General features: G+C 52.5%; 5 protein-coding genes across 5 annotated transcripts; 3 read left to right on the forward strand and 2 right to left on the reverse strand.

Annotated features, from left to right (window-relative positions):
* Positions 1-1,401: 1,401 nt before the first annotated feature.
* On the forward strand, positions 1,402-2,747 carry BDP55DRAFT_547996 (PAP2 superfamily protein; the record flags this gene model as incomplete). The annotated part of the gene is made up of 2 exons (XM_060568799.1): positions 1,402-1,583; positions 1,652-2,747. 2 exons carry the CDS (start codon positions 1,402-1,404, stop codon positions 2,745-2,747), a joined length of 1,278 nt encoding a protein of 425 aa, XP_060431859.1.
* Positions 2,748-3,498: 751 nt separating this feature from the next.
* On the reverse strand, positions 3,499-5,042 carry BDP55DRAFT_656917 (casein kinase II subunit beta-2). Its single transcript, XM_060574392.1, has 3 exons — positions 4,777-5,042; positions 4,358-4,603; positions 3,499-4,238 (listed from the first exon to the last, which is right to left on the reverse strand). The coding sequence occupies exons 1-3, from the start codon at positions 4,834-4,836 to the stop codon at positions 3,759-3,761; spliced, it is 786 nt and encodes a 261-aa protein (XP_060431860.1). The 5' UTR covers positions 4,837-5,042; the 3' UTR covers positions 3,499-3,758.
* A 1-nt stretch (position 5,043) lies between these two features.
* Positions 5,044-9,105, reverse strand: BDP55DRAFT_656921 (RIC1-domain-containing protein). Its single transcript, XM_060574393.1, has 3 exons — positions 8,313-9,105; positions 6,068-8,245; positions 5,044-6,017 (listed from the first exon to the last, which is right to left on the reverse strand). Exons 1-3 carry the CDS (start codon positions 8,694-8,696, stop codon positions 5,316-5,318), a joined length of 3,264 nt encoding a protein of 1,087 aa, XP_060431861.1. The 5' UTR covers positions 8,697-9,105; the 3' UTR covers positions 5,044-5,315.
* A 447-nt stretch (positions 9,106-9,552) lies between these two features.
* Positions 9,553-10,844, forward strand: BDP55DRAFT_547915 (WD domain-containing protein; the record flags this gene model as incomplete). The annotated part of the gene is made up of 6 exons (XM_060568792.1): positions 9,553-9,665; positions 9,732-9,805; positions 9,870-10,108; positions 10,168-10,526; positions 10,568-10,632; positions 10,681-10,844. The coding sequence occupies 6 exons, from the start codon at positions 9,553-9,555 to the stop codon at positions 10,842-10,844; spliced, it is 1,014 nt and encodes a 337-aa protein (XP_060431862.1).
* Positions 10,845-13,424: 2,580 nt separating this feature from the next.
* On the forward strand, positions 13,425-16,522 carry BDP55DRAFT_629784 (fungal-specific transcription factor; the record flags this gene model as incomplete). Its single annotated transcript, XM_060572063.1, has 7 exons — positions 13,425-13,716; positions 13,844-14,204; positions 14,260-14,337; positions 14,408-14,677; positions 14,729-15,392; positions 15,442-15,684; positions 15,734-16,522. The coding sequence occupies 7 exons, from the start codon at positions 13,425-13,427 to the stop codon at positions 16,520-16,522; spliced, it is 2,697 nt and encodes an 898-aa protein (XP_060431863.1).
* Between the last annotated feature and the right edge of the window lie 565 nt (positions 16,523-17,087).

Consider the following 17,087-nt stretch of genomic DNA (forward strand, 5'->3'; position numbering starts at 1 on the left):
TCCTAAGCCGTGAAATTAGCCAAGTGAGGAAAGGAGCCAGATGCTAATTGCAAAGCTACGTCAAAATTGGGCTCGGTCATGCTGTGTTAGTCTGTACTCTGTTGGCTTCGTCCAAGCCCAAAAATACATTAGATGCGATGGTAGATGATCGGCTGCGCCTGCATCAGGGGACTTCCTTCATCTGTTGCCTGTTGGCGTTCCTCAAGCTCGTGCTCACCTTCAGTATTCATGCATTGCGCTGTCAGTCATCTGCAGACCCCATAATGCCCATCAAAGTTTGGACGTGTACGGATGAACGAGCCCTACCGTGGCTAACAATGCCAACTATTTTTTTTGCCATGCTTCAGTTCTAGACAGCTCATGAGCTGGAGGATTATTGATACCCTTTGCTGGACTGGCTGCTTGATGTGTGTTCTTCCATGCTAAGCTTGCCCTGGTCGATGTACCTCAAGGTATCACCTTAGCCATCAGCTCCTCTTGAATCGCCCCAAACTACCGCCGCCGTCTCGAGCACTGCCACGCGACTGCTTACTCCGTTTGTTTCGGCACCCTCCATCCCTGCCATCGACCTCAAAGTGCATTCGTCGCTTCCACCTTCATCTCAGGACAGCTCCCATGTCCCCTGAGCCTTGATCATACTGTATAGAACATCCAACAGTTCGACTTGCTTTCACAATTTCTCAAAACGTCTCTCCGTATTCAACTGTCATCGGGCTTTCTACAGTCCGTAACCTGACCGCCGCTGCCCATTCTCGCCAGAAACAAGATCAACCAGCAGACCAAGACCCTCCCGCCGCATATACCGTGCTACTACGCTTGGCGCGTTCTCAAGTTCCTTACACGTACCTTACACTACACATTATTCAAACATCAAACAAGTCGCCGGCCCCTCGTGTCTTGTTGCCGTTTCTGCACTTCTCTTCTTACTCGCGCCAGCCAACCTTTGCCTTTTCCACTCTCCCATCGCAACTCAGACCCGACTCACTTTCAACTTGGCCCGATAATTCTAGCAGTCCCGATTTCGCCCCTGCCTCTCTCTCGCCTCTCGCCTCTCACTCTAGATACCTTTACGTGAGGTACCGCAGCCCCCGGCCAGCCACCACCCGTTTGCCGTATCCGCGCGCACCAATTCACTACGCCATCATCGTCGCCGTGCGGATCCTTTCCCCATTCCTAACCCCATAACACTAAAACTCTCTTTCCCTCTGCCCATACAGATACGCCTGCTGCCTTTCGTTCACCTGAAGTAGCTTGGAGCCACCTCCCTTCGGATTCGGATGACCCCTTCTCCTTCCCCAGTTACTTCTTAACTTTTCCTTCTCTCCCCTCACCCTTCACCTCATGTCCTCGTCCATTCCTCTCGCAAACTTGTCGCCCTCATCGAGGCCCTCGTACTACAAGATGCCCGAATCACCTGCGCCCTACTCCAGGCGCCGTCCGCATCGCGGCCACTGGACTCCCTCATTAATTGGATCATACGTCTTCGACTGGCTCGTCCTCGCCGTTGCCGGCGGCATTGCCACCGTGTTGGGCATTATCGAGCCGAACAAGCGTCCTTTCTCTGTCCTCGACCCCAATATCTCGTAGGACACCAAAACCGCTGCTTAGCGTTCCCTACTCTACCGCAACCTGCTGACCCAAATTTCAACAGGTTCCCTTTCACACACCACGAAACCGTGCCTATGTGGCTAGCCGCCATCATTGCTGTCGCTGGTCCCATTATTATCATCGCTGCCGTGTGCCTCATCCTCGTCCCCGGAAACACAGTCCCCAAGGGAACTCCCAAGGGGCTCATCTGGAAGCGGAAACTGTGGGAACTACACGTCGGGTATCTCGGTCTCGCTCTCGCCCACGTAGGCGCCTTCTTCATCACGAACGGCATGAAGAACATGTTCGGCAAACCACGACCCGACCTTCTCTCCCGATGCCAGCCCGACCTAGAGAACATTTCAAAATACATCGTTGGTGGCACTTCCCCCAATATCACCGGTCTGACAGGTGCGACGGGCTTTGGCCAGCTCGTATCTGCCGCCATTTGCCAAAACACCGATTCCCACACTCTCAACGACGGCTTCCGCAGCTACCCGTCCGGTCACTCGAGCTCCGCCGCTGCGGGCCTGATTTACCTCTCTCTGTTCCTCGCCAGCAAGTTCGCCGTCACCCTACCGTTCGTGGCTTCGGACAATGGGGCTGAATCGCACTCGGCTTTTCCCTCTCGCATCAAGAAGACCGGGTCTGGCTACGAGGAAGTTGGACTCGGCGAAAGCGGCTCGCTCAACCCCGACTCTACCACCGCTGCAAGGAACTTGGCTGAGCACAACAAGGTTGTGACGGCTGTCCGTCGACAAGCTGCTGCCCCTCCGATCTATCTCCTGACCATCGTCGTCCTACCCTGGTTCGCTTCCATCTTCATTGCCGGCTCTCGCTGGTTCGACTTCCGCCATCACGGTTTCGATATTCTCTTCGGCTACATGATTGGAATCTTCACTTCTATCTTTGCCTTCCGCTACTATCACCTTCCAATTACCCAGGGTGCCGGTTGGGCTTGGGGCCCCCGAAGCCACGACAAAGCTTGGTGGTCTGGCGTTGGCTCGTACAGTTACGCGACTGACAAGGGAGATTTCATTCGGCCCGGCGATGAGGAAGAGGCATATGTGTCGAGACCTGTCATTGCCCAAGCAACGTCGACGCAGTACATGGGCAAGCAAGGCTCTCATGAAGAGCCAGAGGCTGAAAACCGATTTTGATGATGATAGACTTGAGTGCGGCATGCCAAAATAGCATCCATCGCATTTCCATACTGGGCATATTGGGGCATGAACGGAGTTAACGGTATACCACCCGCCTGAAAAGGAACTGGCGGGGGCATTGAGCAATTGTTTCTTATGGGGCCAGGCATGGCATACAGATATGACCGTTACGGAATAGATTTGTGACTGACGAATTCTGTTGAGACGTTTCTCTTTTGCAAAGTGTCATTATGTGTGAGGAACATTGACAGTGTACTCACTGCAAGAACTCTTCGTACATGAGCACTGTAGTACGTGAGTCGTAGTAACCGAACCTCGAACTGTCGCAATGACTCTTAGTTCGAGTTTTCCTTCCGACCCAAGATACGGAGCATGCAATCGGGTAGAAAGGCTTGGGAGGGTCATGCGTGCATACTCATCCATGATCACCATGGTCCCTGCCGACAAGACCAGACTAGCCTTTTTTAAACACTTGCAGTATTTGCGCTTGGCCTAACTACTCCCGAACCGTAGTCCAAGATCAGGATATCCAACTGGATCTTCCTGACTGCTTGCCTTTTCAACTGGGCTGTCATATAGGGAAGAATCACAGCTCATTACCTTGCCAACGATAGCCCGATTCTAGTGCTCTACCCTGCCTGGACACCAAGAGAATCTATAAACCCACTGAACGTCGAGCTTTGGATATGCTCATCAAGTATTAATCTCTCAAACATGTGGTTGAGCACGAGTTCTTCAAGTGTAGCGTCTTAGGACCACATCACGAGATGGTAGCTAGTTGATCATGAAAGCCATCATATCATTATTCCCGAGGCCCCAGTCTACCGAATAGGAGAGATGAAACTAAGAAAAAAAAAGGTAATAGCAAAGCGGAGGAAGCCATGCCTGGCCCCCCCCAAAAAAAAAAGCCTTTTATCAGGTCGCCCCCGTGTGCAATGTCGATGTGTACCTGGCTAGGTAGGTAGCCAAAGATCAGCGAAACCGTCTTCGCCTGGTATTCCTTCTACTTCACGCCATGGCAACGCCCTCGTCTTCTCCAGGCCGTACGCGGGCTTCCGTGCCCTCGAACTCAACATCGTCCTCGTCCTCCTCCGCCAGCAAATCTTCGTCCCGGAACCCACTGTCCACCTCCAATTTCCGCAGGCGGCGGCGCATGGCGTCTTTCTTCTGATGCTGCCACCGGATGAGAGCGGCCGGAGCGTGAACCTTGAAGCCGTAGACGCGCGGAATGTAGCGCTCGGCGCTCTTGGTGGGGATGAGTGCCGGGTAGGCCTGAAAGATGATGTTGTGGAACGAGGTTCCAAAGTAGGCGCCGTCGATGGCGGCGTGGCGCGAGGACTTTGGGTTGTAGATGTCCTCGCAACGTGCGCAGTAGAGCTTGACGGGCTTCAGGTTGGGGATGTCGGCAAGGCCCATGGGAAGGAGAGGGTGCGAATGGCACATGACACGGGGGCACTTTCCGAAGTCGGCCTTCTTGTACTTCTCGAGCTGCGAACTACGTTAGCCTGCAATCGTAGCAACATTTCAAATACAAAACAGTCCTCCTTCTCATTCTCCGGTTTTAGAAAAAGAAGCTGGAGAATGATTCGAGAGAAAATATGGCTTACCATCTTGGCAAGACCCCTTGTCGTGACAATGAATCTGGCGTGTACGAGACCATACAGATGTCTCGCGGACTTCTCGATTGTCTCCCTCATCTCATCGTCGCAGTCGAGGTCGAAGACATCGGTGATGAGATCCAGCGCATATTGGTAGTACTGAACCTCCGTGTTCAACCCAGTTAAGTTGAACCGATCCGTCAGGTAATCCTCGTCGATTTCGCAGAAGTATTCGTTGCCACGAGAGGAAATGAACTACAAAGGACCACGGTCAGCAGGTCATTCGTCTTTGGTCAAGTGGCAGGCGTCCGAGGCTGTTGCGAGGGCCTTCAATTCCGCGCCAGCGACCGCGTCGCAGCCGGCGCTTCCACCCTCATCAGAATTTCCTTGGGACGCAGATAAACCATCGGCTGTCTTTCCGCACTCACCCAGTCTCGCCAGTAGCTCGTATAGTCACTGTCCGACTCGCTAACGAAGTCATCCATCATGGCGGGAAGAATGTGCGACTCGTGCCTCGACGAGCCCTCAGATCATGGCCCAGAGTACGGTCGCGTCGGAACGTTTAGATCGTTCGTGGATATCGAGTAATCGCGGTCGCTCGGCCGTTTCGACTATGGGTGCTGATGTGAAGGAACAGGAGCGAATGTGTTTCTCATTGGGTGGTGATTGACGGTGTTTCTCTGCACTCATCGACAGGGCAGAAAGCAGTTGGCGGGGCTGTGGTGCGTCTGGCCAGCCGTGCCTGCCAGGGACCTCACTGGAGGGGGCGGGGGAGGTACGTACCCGTTGCACCGGTCATTGCACAACCCAAACTTTATGCAGGCGTGTCTGCACAAGTGGCAATGGAACAGCAGTGCCTCGTCCATCAAGTCCTTCTAGAAGACGATTTCATCACGTGTGGACTGTCACGGCAGGCAATGGAGGGAAGTGGCACTCATGAACTTCATTTTCAATGTGTTAGCGCCTTCTAGCGACCGTCTGAACTAAAACTGGCGGCGGAGCTGACCGATTGGCCTTCCGACTCCATCTCGTCGCTCTGCTCTATATACTTCAACCCCAAGCCATTCACGGCTTTGCTGTGAGGCACATCAAGACGACTCATCAGCCCAGATTGATCCTTGTTGCCCTTCATAGAGATATTCACGCCTTCCATTGCGTCGCGGAGCGTGTCACCAGTTTCATCCATTGCTGCCAAGAACCGTGCAAGTTCCTTGCACAGCTCCCAATCACCCTCCTTCATTGCTCTTGATAGCAACCGTACTGTTTGTTCTGACGCAGATCCCAGCTCATCTAGAGTATGCAAGATGATGAGATAGCCGCCGGCCGTCTTCAAAGATCCTCGCTGGAGCGACTCTTCGAAAAGCTCTTGTACCGGCGGGAGATATGCGAAAAGGGTGCGCCATTGCCGCACTTCCGTTTTCCTTGTGCACTGCACCACAATGTCTAGATATTGCTTAAAAGACGATAGAAGCGAAAGCACCCTTGGTAAGATTGCTTCTTCGGGGCTCGGTCCGGAATCAACTTCCTTGTCCAATACTTTGTGAAGTAATATCTCCAACGCGTGTGCGAAATATTCCAGAGTTTGATACCGGTCTGACAATTTGACTGCATCTGCTTTACGGTTCTCGGTCAGGAAGAATCGCAGAATGTCAGGCAGGAACAAATGTGTCTGTTGACAATGGTCAGCTAGATATCCAAAGGTAGCGATGGCAAACCAACCCGAATGGTGAAGCGGAAGAAGGAGAAGCTGATATCTCGTCGCTGTATTAGATCAGCTTCAATTCCAAGGATGATGCCCTTGCCGAGAAGTGTCGAAAGGGGGTAGAAGTCTAGAGGGACTGATATTGTCTTCGGCAGTTCTCGCTGTGTCTCATTTGAAGCCGCTTGCAGCACCTCTTGTATGTCTGCCCAGACCTTGAAATCCTGGCCATCGAACACCCAGAGTGAATTTCGTAGAGTCACGTCTGCCCCAACAGGCGACAACTCCTCAGCATGTGTAGCAAGCCCATCGAAATGGGGCTGATCTCTCATGCTTACATGAAATTCAACGTTTTGAGCGATGACTTTCATGTCGTACTTCAAATTGCCCTCGTTATTGAATGAGGGTTGTAGCAATACCAGCTTGGCATCTACCAGGAACAAGACAGATGCCACGGCGACATCTTGCGACGGATCACCGTCGACGAGTTGGCTGTCTGGTAAGATCCAGCTCAGACCGCGAACTCTTGCAGGCGATCGCACGATGCCATGAAATGCAATTTGTCCTAGCTGAACCAATCTGATAGAACCATTGGTGGGCGCGAATATGAAGTGGTAAAGTAAGTTGTCGTAGGTGTACACAAGTAGCGAGTCCTCTCCCGACGTGGTCACTAAAACTGCTGGAGCTGGCAATCGCTCTGTGTGAAGCACTTGGGCGGTGTCGAGCGCCGTTTCCCTCGAGTAGAGGCGCAATTCGTGCGACTTATTGGCCTCAACGGCAGCGACGAGGATATGCTGATACCAGCACATACTGCCCCTGACCTGAAACTCATTTTCCATGGCTTCGTTGGCAAACGTTTTCCATCGACCACTGTTGACACTATAGTGAGCCAAACCTCGGCGCCCAGCCACAGCAACATATCGACCGTCTGGTGAAATGACAGTGTGGCGGATAGGCCACTGCTGAAGCAAATAGGCCGAGGGCACTTTCGTTGTGTGCCATAGATGCGGCTCCGCAGAGATGCTGGCTAGATCTGGCAGGTCATATCCGCGATATATCATGACGTTGGTACTCGTCTGTAGAACGGTACGCATGAGGTTTGCAGCGTTGTAGTTGCCAACGACTGCGCTTCTCGCCATCTCCAGCACCCAAATCGCCTCGTGCATGCGATGTGTTATAAGGATTTCCGAACCACTGCCGAGCCATACGGCGTCCCCAATGCCAGATATCCAGTTTTCACCATTGGCCTCAATGATAGCGTCGTGCGCGCCGAAACTGTTGCTGCCCGGCTTCCCGTAGACGCTCCATGTAGCCCATCCACTTTCATATCCGGCAAACAAACAGTAGCCGTCAGGTGAGTAGCTTAGAGTCGTGAGTGAACCAGAAACCGTTGTCGATACTGGAATGGTATGTGTGTGTGAAGGAGGAATATTGCCAGCGTAATCTCGAGCCGAGTAAACACGGATGCACCCATCAGCACAGCCTACAGCAATCAATGAGAATCTTGCATTGATGACTGCTTTTACGGCGGACTCCTCTGGTTTAGCGGGCGTATGGAAGCAATACCCCTTGAAAAGTTTCTTGGGGTCAGCTTCTTGCGGATTCCCGTTCGACTGGTCGCGAGGATGAAGCCGCTGGACTGCATAGACCTTGCCGTCACTTGTGGTCCAGGTTGACAGGTTCATAGGCCGGTCATGGGTCATCTCGACGACGGTTATCTTTTTTTCTAGCCATCCCATCCGACTGATGATTTCTGTCTTAGTCTGACTTCCGCTTTGGTCCGGGGTCCAGCGGATGCACTGTATGGCGCCCGGTTTGCGCGTGGCAACAACCAGCTCGTCATCCAGTGCCAGAGCGCTCTCTATGCCAGCATCAACTTTGATGACCATCCTGAAGCGAACGCTTACATCACGCACTCCTTGACCCTCACCAGGGCCCCAAAGATATTGATCTGGAGCTGTACTTCCAGGCTGGCCATGATGGCTCTGACGACGTCGTTGGATGTTTGCGTAGCTCGGGAAATACGGTTTGTAGACTTGGGCTTCGGAGTCCATCGCAAGCGAGTATGTTATTAGGTAGCCTAAGGTAGTCCGGACCACAATTATAGCCGAATCAGGTCTCATCAGAAGGTCGACGTTTTCGCCATAAGTCGATAAAGAAGATTCCGAGCGGACTACTACTGCCAAAATCACAGTAGGCTTGAGAAGAACGTAAGCATGGTTCACTGAACTTTACTAGACAGAGCAATCCGGATCAAGAACCAACCTTGGCTTGCCATATTGTCATTGAAGTGGAGGTTATTGATGCGAAAAGGTGGCCAGGACGGGAGATGCGCAGCGCGAGGACGGGATCTTTCAGGGGAATGTTGACATTGAGGCGGGGTGATGGCCGAACTGTCTCCGGGTCCTGATCTTGGTCGTAAACTGGCTGTATTGCGGGCGTCAGCGGTGTCATTGGCGTGGCTAGCTCAAGAGCATCGTGTGGCGATTGTTGCTGTTGAGCATTGGCGGAAGGCGATTCTGAGGCATCGTCTGTCGGCCGATTATCGAAGGGATTGGGTAGGCCATCGTGGGAAACGACTAGGTTGAACGCAGGACCAGACCTGCTGCTCGTTGCGAAGATTCTCGGGGTTCCTATGGGCCAATACATCTCGGAAAGGCCCTACGCAAGCGCGTCGATCGTTTCGGTGAAGGTATGCCGTCGCAATGGCAAGGTGTTGTTGGTGACAAACGGGGGGTTCGTCGAGCCGAAGACCAGGTATTCTTTGTCGTCGAGCCGCACAATGTCTTGATCATGGCCGCTGCTGTATTTCAAACAAGTAACATCATGTCCCTTTCAAACCGATCGAGGCCCATCGAAGACACCAATATGCGGGGTCAAAGGGGAACTGATGATGCGAATTGACGGCTTGGAATAAGCATCGTTGAACGAGCAGCTCCTTGTCGCCGGCGGGAGCTTGTGAAGCCACCAGGGAGCGAGCTTCCTGTCGATAAGGTACCCGCCTTTTTCGGTCTTTGGCAGCTGCACTCCAACATGTTACGGATGCAGGGCAAGCGCTTTGTTCGGACCGCCTTACCCGAGCACCATTATGTAATCCATGGCACCGCGACAATGGACTCAATGTGGCTACAGCGCAAGGTGCCTTACACGGTCAGGAGCAAGGTACCTACCTAGTACGGATATCCACTGCGTATACCGCATTCGCTTCAGCATGCCAACGACAACATTGTACAGTTCATCTGGGGTTTGGCGTCGGCTTAAAATAATTCAGCGTACAGCTGAGGCAACACTGAGTTCTCACTGCTGAGAGACTGAATCTGTACGTGCTGACCGATTATTCTTGTGCACTTGGAATTTTACCACTGCTGTCGACACACTCTGCGTATGGCATCTTTCAGTTTGACACTATCTGAGTTGTGTTCATAGACTGACCTTGACATACCATATAGTATTGCACTCAACTCACATTGCTGCTCATCGTGCAAGGTGCTCCTGGCGCGCTGTCATGGTGCCTCCTCGCACAAGGCTGAGCCTCTCCAAGGAGAGATTTCCGGCTTTTCTGACCAACCTCAAGAGCCAGCCGTACCACGATCCCAGCTCAAGCTCCAGAGGACACACGTATGGCCCCTACCTATGAAAAGTCCCTGTGGAACTTCTGACTTTGGATACTGACTACTTGCCCAGATTACGATCGATAGCCTGGAACCCATTGGGAACCTTGGTCGCAACAGGCTCCTCAGACAAAACGCTTCGCGTCTGTACGTGATGAAAGCGATCCGCTTGTCCATGGAGCAATGAGACTGACTTACCTCACTTTTGTAGGGAATCCGGAGAAGCCAAATGTGCGGTTCTCAACTGAGTTGAAGGGACACTCAGCTGCCATCGAAAAGGTTGCATTCAATCCAGTCAAGGATGCTGAGTTGTGCAGTGTGAGCAACGATGGAGTCGTCAAGTTCTGGGACGTTCGGTCCAAGACTTGCGTCAACGAGATTAGAGGCTTGGGAGACGCCTTCACTCTTGTATGGGCGCCCGACGGGCAGTCTCTAGTCGTTGGAAATAAGGTCCGCTATATCGCTTTTGGCATCACATGGGGACTCTGTATTAACGCTCGATCTGCCAGACGGACAACATCTTTGTGCTATCACCGACACAATCTACGCCGATTTCGTCTCATCAGCAGCCCAGTCAGACAAACCAAATCGCTTTTGGCTGGGCCGGCGATACGATCTTCTTAACAACCGGCGAGGGAAGAACGCGGATCTTGACATATCCTGACTTCAAGCCTGCTTTCCAATTCAACCATGGCGATGAGCCAAAGGAATTTGCCCTCAACGGACACACGTCTTCCTGCTTGACTGCTGAGTTACAACCCACAGGGCGTTATCTTGCTACGGGGGGTTCGGATTCCATCATTTCTCTTTGGGACACGACAGACTGGATTTGCCAGCGAACCATAACCACCATGATCGGCCCCGTGCGGTCTATTAGTGAGCCGAATTACAATGCTTTGCACTGCGTAGGCTGTCTAACGCTTCGATAGGTTTCACCTTCGACGGCAACTTCTTGGTTGGAGGCAGCGATGAAGGTAAGTTACTCGGCGCCAGGAAAGCGTAGATACTGACTGCGCTGCCAGGCTCTGGATTGGATATACGACATGCAGAGTCAGGAGACCATGTCCACACCTTTAAGACAGCTGGACCTTGTCCGGTCGTGGCCTGGGCGCCGACGAAATACTGTTTGGCATACAGCGATCTTGGCGTTCTTCGCATCGTCGGAGTAGACGCAGAGAAGAAGTGAGGAGACACAACGACTCCATTCAGAACGGGTGAAGTCGTCTACTCTGACGTGGAAACGAGGCCTATTCAGCCACGAGTAAGTGGATTCTTCAGTGGCATAGATTGAACACCCAAAAAGGAAAAAGCAGGTTCCGGCGTCATTCAATTTTGGAAGCTGAGCAGTTGTATGTCGACCTGACAATAACCACCCACAGGCATAGACGTCAAGGAAGGGCAACTTGAGCTGCAAGATCGGAAGACTGAGACGCTGAACTGCGTGTTGCCAATGTCAGATCGGCCCAACTTGACGCCGCTTAGGGAAGAAACAGGAGATGGAGGCAGAGAAACGAATGCGCCCCTATCGAATAGTTAAAGCTGTCCTCATAGCTGACTGCAGGATAAGTAGCAGAATCAAAATTAGCAGCACTGCAATAAAGACTTCCATGACTTTCACGTCCAGCGATGGTCTGTTCGAAAATGTGGGCTGAGGAGTATGTGTTTGTCTTCACAGATATAGCTTGCCAGGAAACACGCGCCATGCATCATGTTGCCTGACATCGCCCTCGGATGAAGGCCAGATTAGAGTATAGATAAGGTGCAAACGGCAAGTTTTGCATATGGTACGGATACTCTATGCGTCTCTATAGGGCACCTATATCAGTGCGGTGCGACTTGCAAGAATGTACCCTACGTGCTTACACACACCTACATATGCAACGTGTGCGGTGTGCCGCCCTGCCTCACCTTACTTCACTTTGGGACCCCAATGTGAGATGATCACTGCCTCTGGTATCCGTACAGAGCAGAGGGATCAAAATGTAGTCATTGGCTGACGACAGAGGCTGGGGTCTTGGACAGCTGTACCAGATTGATGGGCCAGGCGGCCGTTGCTTCCTAGCGCAGTGTGGCTGTGGTGCATGAGATTATGGTGTGAGAGGTGAGTGCAAGTTGCGCGTTCAGACGTTTGCCTAGGATCGCTGTCGCTGGTGAGAACTCTCGTCGACCTTTGCCTCGGCCAGCTCTGCTCCCGGCTTTTACCCGTACATCGGTGACTGAGGTGGTGTGAGGCAGGTAAGGTAGCTTAAGTACGAATACCTCTCTTGCATGATGTTACCTAAGGTAACGAACGGTAGAAAGCTCGCGGCATCGTAGGGCAAGGAGGGAAGGAGTGAAATGTTAACTCGCGAATAGAGTTTTGGCTTCCAGTTGCCTGAAGAGATTTAGCTCAAAGGTGACAAATGACCGGAGAAGTGACAATATTGGACAATTATACCTGAGGCACGGAGTACCTGACAGTACGGTCGATACTTAGAGTTATCCTTTAGGTAAATAGGCATCAAGGCAAGGCCAAAGCAGCACATGCCTGACGATCCGCACCATTACTCCGCTCCGAAACTGCGAGGGAAAGTGAGTGAAATTGGCGACAAGTCCATTGGCGGTATTGTGCTAGAATCCAACCCGACTCGTGTTTCTCGCTTTTCGCTTTCAACGCAGGGTCTTTTCCGGCACTGCCCACTGCGCATATGTGCAGGGTTTCTCGGTGTCTCACTCACTGATTTGTCGTGGTGGGCATTCACTCCTGTGTCAGTGTGCCTACCTAAGCATTCTAAGGTGCAAACACTTCATCATTCATGCCTTGAGGTGAGGTAAGCCAAAAAAAAACTGCCTATGAACGAATACACTGGTGGCACAGATTCTGTGGCGCCCGCGAAGTGTCTATCGTGATACGTACATAGGTATCCGTCCAGATGGACTGGACTGGATATCTGCGGTACATGAAGCTGGGGGGGCCCATGTCGATAATGTACTTTGATATTATGGAAAGGTACGGAGTACGGAGCATCTTATTAATCATGAGCGCGGCTGGAAAGGGTATGGCGGCCAGGCCGTGTCGCTACCGGACTCGTAGGTTGGCTGCCAGACACTACCGCACTAATTGCAGCCCAGCAACTAACTGGTCGCTGGTGCCCGCCGTGCTGCCATACCACCTCCTCCCGTCACCTCACACGCTCAACTGCACCACTGCACCTAATCCTCCGCTTGTCTGGCACTCTATCCATCCTTGCTTCTCAACCCCAAATCTCGCGCTCTTGACAGACCCGACGCTGCTTCTCCCCGTCTCCAAAGGTCTCTCCTCCACTCACTTCTCTACGCCTGGGTACCCTCCACCCTCCCCTCCACCGCCCCAACGACGACCGATAACCCATTCTCCGCCCGCCCTCTTCGCTCCTTCATCTTTACCTACACTACCGGTTACCGACGACTTTTGCCTTTATCGCCTTTGGACTTGAGGGTCGTCTGCAGCACCACACTCCGTACGAGTTACTCAGAAACCTCTCTTCAACGTCAATCCCACCAGGTCGAAGGGCCCCACGGTGCTTAATCCTTTGTGCGACCTCGACTAGTACGAAACACGACCGTCAGCAGCGATAGTAATTGTGCGCGCGCGCCCATGGAATGAGGGCATCTTTACATTCGGTTCACCCATCCGATAACAAGAGAAATCGCCGTTTGTCGTTCACAAACACTCTCCGGGTTGCCCGACCGTTCGATCTACAGGCATTGAATTAGTAGTTGGATTCGCTGAGACTTTGCCCTCGTTATGTCTTCAAGTACACCCACGCCGCCAGATACAAATGGCGCCAGCTCTCACAAACGACCTCACAGCCCAGACGCCGAGTCCAATGGTCGGGAAGGGGCCGCCGACAACAGCAATGTTCCCAAGCCGAAGCGCCTAGCATGTATGATATGCCGGAAGCGCAAGTTGAAGTGTGACGGGGTGCGGCCCAGTTGCAGCACTTGCGCCAGGCTGGGCCATTCTTGCGCCTACGATGAGGTACGCAGGAAAAGCGGTCCCAAGCGAGGATATGTCAAGGCTCTAGAGGAACGACTGAGTGAGCATTCCCGTCTTTGCGCCCTGCTCTTTTTGACATTTGCGTTCTCCGTTCCACGTCTTCTTCCTTTACCGTGTTCCTGACCATCATCGCCTTGACTGACTGAACGTCTTTGCACCCTGTATAGAACAAGTCGAGACCCTGCTCAAAACCCAAGACCCTCCACCCGTGCCAGCCAACCCCTCCTCCAACATACCTCACAACTTGGACGCAACCGCCGCGAATCGTAGCCGAACCACCGCCGCTCCGACCAGTTACAGTATCACCAATCCCAACCTTGGTCTCGGCGCTGATCACGACGTCGACCGATGGCGCTTCAACGGCGAGTCTCCTCAGGCTCAAAATGCGGCTGCCCCTCCAATGGATGATTTCAACTTCAACTCCAACATGTCAATGGGCATGAGCAACGCCGGGAGCAACTTCACCTGGGAAATGATTGGACTAGGCCTCGAAGAACCTCTGCCTCCACAGGAAACTATCGACGAGCTGTCAGTATCATCAGAGTATCTCCTGAAGGCCACTGTACTGACGAGTGATTTGCAGCCACCAAATCTTCTTTGAAAAGGTTCATCCATCCGTGCCTATGATCCACAAATATAGATATCTGGCAGCCATGAACTTGTAAGGGCCCCATACAGCTAGCGAAGATTGAATGTGGCTATGTACAAGAACGTACTGACACAAATGATAGAGCTCCGAACCAACGCCCACCAGTCGCGCTCCGATATGCCATATGGACCTTGTCATGCTCAATCACTGAAAAATACCTTGATCTCAAAGACCTGTTCTATCAAAGAGCTCGTAAGTATGTCGAGGCGGACTACATCAAAGGGTATGGCGAGCACATGATATCTGTGGCTCATGCTCAGACCCATGTGCTACTTGCCTCGTACGAATTCAAGATGATGTACTTCCCAAGAGCTTGGATGAGCACAGGGTCTGCCATACGCCTGTGTCAAATGTGAGCTCGCTATATCCACCATCAAGGACTCGGTAGCTAATAGGTGTTCAGGATTGGCCTACATCGCCTCGATGGTGCCGGATTGGACGTGAAGCAGTGTCTTCCGCCGCCAAGGGACTGGACCGAGCGCGAAGAGAGGCGACGTACATTCTGGATGGCATTCTGCGAAGATCGCTATGCGAGTATTGGCACCGGGTGGCCGATGACGGTGGATGAAAAGGACATTATGACAAACTTACCCTGCACAGAGGAGTCTTTCGACATGAGCCGACCTGAGCAGACACAGTCTCTGCAAGATTGCATGAGTCCTTCTGGAGCTGGCAAACTCTCCTCTTTTGGAGGCATCGTATTGATGGCATGCCTCTTTGGCCGCAACCTGATTCACTTGCACCGGCCTGACCCCGATGATCGAGACCACGACCTGAACGGCGAGTTCTGGAAGCGGCACCGCAATATGGACAACATCCTTCTCAATACTTCTCTCTGTCTGCCGTCGCACCTCAAGCTTCCCATTGGTTTGGGCAACCCCAATATCGTGTTCACCAACATGAGCATTCACACGTCGACAATCTGTTTGCACCAGGCAGCTATCTTCAAGGCAGACAAGAATAAACTTCCGGCTTCAGTCAGTGCAGAAAGCAAGGTGCGCTGTATCACAGCGGCGAACGAGATTGCGAGCATCATGAGAATGATCTCACACATGGACCTTTCAGCGGTATGTCCAGCAAGAGTCCCATGACACCCGGGGTACTAACATGTCTTAGATGAACCCTTTTATATCCTTCTGTCTTTATGTTGCAGCAAGGGTATTTGTTCAATATCTCAAGAGTCGTCCAGACGATAGCCAAACAGCCGACTCATTAAGGTTCCTTCTCTCAGCCATGAACGCACTCAAGAGAAGAAATCCTCTTACAGAGTCGTTCCTTGTGCAGCTGGACGTTGATCTGGAAGCCCTTGCGATGAGAATACCAAAACTCAAAACGGCATTCCCCCGCAGCGGTGAAAGCGTGAGTGAACAACATCGTATTGGCTTTCCTTGTGCTAACTATTTCACAGCCCAGCTCGGCCAACGGCAACGGCGGCGCCAAGAGCGGTGCTGTGTGTGACGATCCGGATGGCGTTCAGGGTATCATGTCCTACCGTAACGAGTGCCACTTCATGAAGACTGTGGATGATGATGGAAACGCTGCTAATGCACCAAACATCATTGAGCCTGGCCAAAATGACGAGGGCGTCCCGATATCTGCCTCTGCTACCCCCAATCTCGGCGGTCCAAACGGCTGGCTGTCTGCAGAGGCATCCCTGTTGTATGGTTCGAACACTACCAGCAACCTCCCATTGCATGGAAACTCATTAACACCGAGCTCCGGGTCCATGTACGACAAGTCCGGTTCAAGCAGCGGGCGCGTTACTGGATTCGGACAGAGCGAAAGCAGTGGCGACAACAACATGTCAGGATCACCAGACGGTGACCAGTCCAACCGGCCAACACCGAACTCAAACGCCTCAGATCCGCGAGTGAGTATGGCAGGCGGTCTCGATGGATCTGGGAGAAACTCTTTCGACGCCAACGCGCAATCCAGCAATAACCCGCGAGGTGGCGCTGACGCAAATGCCAACTTTTTCAACGACGCAGGTGGTTTTGGCCTTCGCACTGGGCTGACGCCAAACCAAAGGTTTTCTATGCCCGACACGCCTGGAGCGGATTTTGGATTGCCGAATGGCTGGGGCGACCTGCAGGGACAGACGGGCATGACGCCTGTTGCCGAGGGTGTACTTCGATCACTGATGAACATGGGGCCGATGGACGCGATGGATCTTTCCTCGTGGGATGCGACAAACTGAGCGATTTCAACTTGACTACCTACTTGAGGTTACGGAGTAAGGAGTCCACGACTGACAAACCATCCTGGATAATTTCATGTTTCAATTCCGGCAGCTGATTGTGGATGGAGTCGAACAGAATTCGACGGTTTTGGGTGTGTATAACACGGAACTAACTAACTGACCGCACTGGCAGAGGCAGGCAGACAGTTGACAGCGTTGATCTTTATCAAGTATAGGACTTATGAATAAACCACACGACTCCCACGAACATGGCTATGGTTAAACATTTGAATGATATTCTCTTAGCGTTTTCCACATCGTGAATAATTCCATACTCCCCTCACCTTGGCCAAGTAAGTTAAATTGCTTGTCAAGAAGACGGTTATCTGACCGAAGTTGACTGCCTGACGGTCGGTGGTGGTGGTGGTGGTGGTACAATTGCTGGTCAAAGCACTCCGATGGAAGGCAGACCCGTGCACCAGTTGCCGCCTTGCCGCACCCTGGCCGCAAGTTGCTGAGGTAAAACCACTGGCACCCAACGTCGACCAGCACTCGTCATCCACTTTTCCCCAACCACTGCAGC

The sequence above is a fragment of the Colletotrichum godetiae genome (genome assembly GCF_030913485.1).
Source record: "Colletotrichum godetiae strain CBS 193.32 chromosome Unknown BDP55scaffold_12, whole genome shotgun sequence".
Lineage (NCBI taxonomy): Eukaryota > Fungi > Ascomycota > Sordariomycetes > Glomerellales > Glomerellaceae > Colletotrichum > Colletotrichum godetiae.

What these genes read in the sequence shown, in the direction of transcription:
- BDP55DRAFT_656917 (XM_060574392.1), bottom strand. Translation starts at nt 4,836, where the DNA reads ATGATGGATGACTTCGTTAGCGAGTCGGACAGTGACTATACGAGCTAC. An exon ending in CGAGCTACTGGCGAGACTGG is followed by an intron (nt 4,604 to 4,776) that starts GTGAGTGCGGAA and finishes GGTCCTTTGTAG; the next exon opens with TTCATTTCCTCTCGTGGCAA. An exon ending in CAAGGGGTCTTGCCAAGATG is followed by an intron (nt 4,239 to 4,357) that starts GTAAGCCATATT and finishes CGTAGTTCGCAG; the next exon opens with CTCGAGAAGTACAAGAAGGC.
- BDP55DRAFT_656921 (XM_060574393.1), bottom strand. Translation starts at nt 8,696, where the DNA reads ATGTATTGGCCCATAGGAACCCCGAGAATCTTCGCAACGAGCAGCAGG. An exon ending in TGACAATATGGCAAGCCAAG is followed by an intron (nt 8,246 to 8,312) that starts GTTGGTTCTTGA and finishes GTTCTTCTCAAG; the next exon opens with CCTACTGTGATTTTGGCAGT. An exon ending in TCTTCCGCTTCACCATTCGG is followed by an intron (nt 6,018 to 6,067) that starts GTTGGTTTGCCA and finishes CATTGTCAACAG; the next exon opens with ACACATTTGTTCCTGCCTGA.